Source organism: Lipotes vexillifer, unplaced genomic scaffold, assembly GCF_000442215.2.
Source record: "Lipotes vexillifer unplaced genomic scaffold, Lipotes_vexillifer_v1.1 scaffold371, whole genome shotgun sequence".
Lineage (NCBI taxonomy): Eukaryota > Metazoa > Chordata > Mammalia > Artiodactyla > Lipotidae > Lipotes > Lipotes vexillifer.
Window position 1 is genome coordinate 3,124,668 of NW_006786304.1, and position 5,807 is coordinate 3,130,474.

The 5,807-nt window shown below is 42.2% G+C and overlaps 1 protein-coding gene across 1 annotated transcript in view; it reads left to right on the plus strand.

Annotated features, from left to right (window-relative positions):
- The window catches only part of LOC103073515 (CEA cell adhesion molecule 1), a 27,458-nt gene that overhangs the window by 14,042 nt on the left and 7,609 nt on the right, over positions 1-5,807 (plus strand). Inside the window, exon 2 of the mRNA XM_007458692.1 lies at positions 4,735-4,982. Within this exon, the coding sequence (XP_007458754.1) occupies positions 4,735-4,982 (248 nt within the window). The remainder of the gene's footprint in view (positions 1-4,734; positions 4,983-5,807) is intronic.

The following is a 5,807-nucleotide window of genomic DNA, read 5'->3' on the forward strand; positions in this document are numbered from 1 at the left end:
CGGGCCTCTCACCGTTGTGGCCTCTCCCGCTGCGGAGCACAGGCTACAGATGCGCAGGCTCAGCGGCCATGGCTCACGGGCCCAGCCGCTCCGCGGTATGTGGGATCTTCCCGGACCAGGGCACGAACCCGTGTCCCTTTCATCAGCAGGTGGACTCTCAACCACTGCACCACCAGGGAAGCCCTGACTATTACTTTCAATACTATTTTGAAGAGAAGTGGCAAAGGCAGGCATCCTTATCTTGTTCTTGATCTTAATGGAAAAACTTTCAGGCTTTCATATTTAGAATGATGTTAGATATGGGTTTTAATATATGGCCTCTATTATGTAGAGGTAATTTCCTTCTATTCTGAGTTAGAGTGTGATGAAAGGATTTTGAATTTTGTCTAATGCTTAAACTGATTTAATCTCCTTCTTAGTTATAGGTCTATCATATTTTCTGTGTCTTTGTGATTCCACCTTGGTAGCTTTTGAGTTTCTAGGAATTTGTCTATTTCATCGAAGTTATGCAACTTGTTGGCATATAATTATTCATAATACTCTTGTAATTCTTATTATTTCTTGAGAATTGGTAGTTATGTTCCCACTTTCATTTCTGATTTTAGTAATCTGAATCTTCCCTTTTTTTCTCGAGCATTCTAGTTAAAGGTTTGTCAATTTTGTCAATCTTTTTTGAAGAACCAATTTTTGTTTTTACCGATTTTCTTTATTATCTGTCTATTCTCTGTTTATCTCCGCTCTAATTGTTATTATTTCCTTCCTTCTGCTAGCTCATGGTTTGGTTTATTCTTCTTTTGCTAGTTCCTTAAGTTGTCAAGTTCAGTTGCTGATTTGAGATCTTTCTTTTTTTTTTTCAATGTAAGCATTAACAGTTATAAACTTCTTGCACAAGATTATTAACTACTCTGAGCCTCAGATTCCTCAGCTGAAAATTGCAGTAAAAGCACCTGCTTCATGGCATTATTTCAAAGATTTAATGTACGATTAAATTAAACTCTTGGTAAAACGCCACACACAGAGGAAAACGTTCCATAACTGTTAGATGCTATTACTACTACTATTACCATTAGGCTCTATAAAATCAGGTACTCCTACAGTCAAGGACTACCTGACTCTAGATCCACCTGTTAGCTATATGACAATGGGCACGTTTTTTCACCACTGGAAGCCTCAAGTTTTTCACCTATGAAATGGAAATAATGTCGATCTGGCAGGGTTACATGAATCAAATGAGATATATGTAAAGTATATAGCCCACGCACCTAGAGCCCATGCTCTGCAACAAGAGAAGCCACCGCAGTGAGAAGCCTGTGCACCGCAACGAAGAGTAGCCCCCGCTCGCCGAACTTTTTAATATTTCCAACTGGGAGATTTTGGTGGAAGGAAGCTAGGGTTAATTTCTAGTATAATTCTTTTGTGGTTTAAATGGTTTGTTCTTTTTTATAATTTATGGCTACTCCCTATATGGCCTATTGCTTACTAACCCTACTGTTTGATATTAAAATGTATCTGTATTTATCAACACATGATTTTACTTCTTCCGAACCAGTTGAGGATTAGCCAAGTCTGATGTCCTCTTACAGGAAGTTAAGGGTTTTGCCTAACTGTACTTGTGAAACAAGGTTACAAGGTTTTAAAAATCAATTTCCGATAAATTAATTTGCAAACTGGGTTCCCGGCTTCTCCTTTCTTTGGTTATTGAATAAAGTTTGTTCTGTTCCAGTCCTCCCACGCCCCCCGCAAAAAATATCAATCGCAAGTCACTAATTCATTGCAAAAAAAATCAACTGTGGGCTAAAAAAAGTATCGGAATTTGGATTTTGCTTATTTATTTGTAGAGCCTTGAACTAGCTAATGCTCCTTTGGTTTCTAAATTATTCATGTTGGGTCTAAAGTCAATTTCAGTCAAAGAAATAACTTTTAAAGCTGTTTACATTCTTCTAGTCTGAGTTGCAAAGATAGAGGGGAGAGAAAGGGGGGTTAAGAAAAAGAGAGGAGAAAAGAGAGGAAGAGGGAGAGAGATAAATGAAGAATAGAAGGAAAGAAAATTAGCTACAGAATGGAGAAGGAAAAAAAAAAAGTAGAGACAGAATGAAGTTCAGGTTTGTAATATCTAAAGATCAGCCTGTCTCTTCTGGATACTGACCCCTAATCTGATCCCAGAACCAGACTGATTCTTAACTCTGACCCTATACAATCCCACATTCTGAACCTAAACATCTCATATCATCAGTTCCTGACCCTGAACAAGCTAAGCCCTAACCCTGACCCTAAACCCTGATTCTGTTATTTGCGCTGCAGACTTGAACTTTAAAGAATCTAAAATAGTCATTCCCCAAGTGGACATTCACATCCAGAGATGGTGTTTCATGGGCTTACAGTGGGTTAGGCAGCCTGTGGCCTTTCAGCCTTCAACTTCCCCCTCTGCATCGGTTTTGTCACCCATCCCTCACGGCCTCTAAAGACACTTACGGAAAAAAAATCACTTCCTTGGTCTTCCATTCCTTTCAGTGCCTCTTCCCTTCTCTGTCAAGCATCTTCAACTATCTGGACATATTTTCTTTGCTTCTATTTTTTCATCTCCCATCACTCCTCCTTGCTCTCTTTCCATCGCCTCTTTCTCTAAAATTGCTTTTACTGGGCTTCCCTGGCGGCGTAGTGGTTAAGAATCCGTCTACCAATGCAGCGGACATGGGTTCGAGCCCTGGTCTGGGAAGATCTCACATGCCGCGGAGCAACTAAGCCCATGCGCCACAACTTCTGAGCCTGCGCACCTAGAGCCAGTGCTCCGCAACAAGAGCAGCCACCACAATGAGAAGCCCACACACCGCAACAAAGAGTAGTCCCTGCTTGCCGCAACCAGAGAAAAGCCCGCTTGTAGCAATGAAGACCCAACGCCGCCAAAAATAAAATAAATAAAATAAATTTATTAAAAATAAATTAATTTTTAAAAATAAAATAAATAAAATAAAATTGCTTTTACCAAGGTTGAGATTCTGGGGGAGGGTAAGAGCCCAGCTGAGGTGGACACCACGCTCCAGGTTGCAAAGCTACCTCCAGTCCTGAAGATGTGAGAAGTTTATTCTTCCTTTGGATAAAGCTAATTAACTAATACAGACAATCACCTCCAATTACCAGATGAACTTAGGATATGTGACAAATGGTGCTGTCAAGTCCTCTTACTTGAGGACTAGTTACTGTTTATCTTAAGAACATGTATGTAGGGGGTTGTATCCGTCTGGCTATATAAGGGAGTGAGCTTTCTTTCGGTCTTTGCAATTTCTTAGCAAACTGCCTGTAGTGCACGTCACATTCTGGTTTAAAGCTGTAATAAAACTTTTTCTTTTTTCTCTTCTACCTGTGTGGAGAGGTTTTCTGGGTTGAGAAGAGCCTTTGTTTTTCTTTTTTTTTTTTTTTCTGTTTTAAATTGAATATATTTGACATATAACACTTTTTAAATTTGAGGTGTACAATATTTTAATTTGATACATTTATATATTGCTATATGACTGCCATTGTAGCAATATTTCACACCTATATCCCATTACATAATTATCTTTTCTTTTTAGTGGTTGGAATAATTAAGTTCTAGTCTTTTAGCAAGTTCGATGATTATAATAAAATGTTGTTGTCTGTATTCATGTTAGAGCTCTATGGCTTATTTACTACTTGTTGCAAGTCTGCACCCTTAAACAACATCTCTCCTATCCCCTGCAAGCCCATCTCCTTCTTACCGACCAAGGCTCCTGGCCTCCTTAATCAATAGAAATTGATCAGAGGCCAGCCAAGAAATTCAGGCAAGGCCTTATTGCGGTCCCTGCTGCAGCTGGCTTGCTGGCTCGCTCGCTGGCTCGCTAGCTGAGGGGGCTGCAAGCTGGTCCCTCACATTGGGGGAGGGTAGGAGTGTGTCCAGCGGTGGGGCTGGAGGAGGGGCTGAGGTGGTTTGCCCACCCCTCAGGTGGTGGTGTGTGCAGGGGGCATGCGCAGTACTCCGATTTTGCTCCCCCGACCCGCTGCTTTTGCTCCCAGCTCTTCAGAAGTGGCAGTAGGGCTTTTTGGTCTCTTTGTATCTTGTTGTCCAGATTTTGCCCCAACTGCGCATGCACGCAGTTATTTTTTTTAGTCCCTTATAGTTTCTTTGTATTTTGTTGCTCAAGGAGACGTTTGTCCAGGTGCAAGCGTTGCAGCACTGCAGCATAAGGTCCCACGTCCCAGCCTGTTTCATCCTGGTAACCACCATTTTTACTCTCTGTTTTTATGACTTTGGCTTTTTAAGATTCCACATATAAGTGATATCATACAGTACTTGTCTTTCTTGGTCTGACTTAATCTCCCTTAGCGTCAGGCGCTCAAGGTCCATCCGTGTTGTCACAAATATCTGTAGCAGGATGTCCTCCTTTCTCATGATGGAATAATATTCCATTGTGTGTATATATATATAAGTGGAATTGCTGGATTTCATTTTAGTTACATTCTTGAAACACCCCCGACCTTCTGAATTTCTAAGACATCACCTTGCTGGCCAATCCTCAGAGAGGAGGTGCAGCCCTCTCCTTACAGATCATCAATGAAGAGAGCCCCATGACCTTGATCACCTTTACAGAGCTCACTGGCCCTGGGGGTGGCTGAGACCTCTGAGGAAGGAGCGTGGCCCCAGGCCCTTGACCTATTCTCAGTCAGTCACCTCCTCTGTTTCTCCACAGGCCCAGTTGCACAGCCCTCCATCTGAACCAGCAATACCACAGTCACAGAACATAAGGACCCTGCCGTCCTGACCTGCCTCTCAAATGACGCTGGCATCTCCATATGCTGGTTTTTCAATGGCCAGAGTCTACTGCTCACAGAGAGGATGAAGCTGTCCCCAGACAACAGCACCCTCACCATCAACCCCGTCAGGAGGGAGGATGCCAGGGATTATCAGTGTGAGGTCTCCAACCTGGGCAGTTCCAGCAAAAGTGACCCCCTCAGGCTGGGTGTGAAATGTAAGTGACCACTCGCCCCATGCTACATCTTCCCGGGAGGATTACTCTACGAACAGTGTGCAAAATGGATAGAGGTCACAGCGGGCAGAATAGCAGTTAAGAGACCATTATAGTAAACAGACGGCAAAATCTTAATAGCACCATCTCTGGAAAAAATACAATTAGTTTCGAATCCTGGGTCTGGCATTTACTCTGTGACCTTGTACAATATATATTTTTTTTTCTGGCACACTTTCTTTATATGGTAAAAATAAAAAGTATGTAAGATTTACCATTTAAATGATTTTTAAGTTTATAGCTCAGTGGCATCAAGTACATTCACATTGGTTTGCAATCATTACCCATATACATCCACTACATTTTGGTTAGTATTGTCATCTGAAAATATTACCTTCCAGTCCGTGAACACAGAATGTTTTTCCATTTATTTATGTCTTCTTTAATTTCTCTTAGTATGTTTTCTCCTTTTTGAAAAATTGTTTTTCAGTTTTTCTGTGTACAAGTCTGTACAAGTCTTACCTGGTTAAGTTAATTCCTAAATGTTTTATTCTGACTGATGCTGTTATAAATGGAATTTTTAAAGTTTCCTTTTCATACTGTTCACTTTTCATGTATAGAAAATACAACTGGGGGGCTTCCCTGGTGGCGCAGTGGTTGAGAGTCCGCCTGCCGATGCAGGGGACACGGGTTCGCGCCCCGGTCTGGGAGGATCCCACGTGCCGCGGAGCAGCTGGGCCCGTGGGCCATGGCCGCTGGGCCTGCGCGTCCGGGGCTCCGCAACGGGAGAGGCCACAACAGTGAGAGGCCCGCGCACAGCAAAAAAAA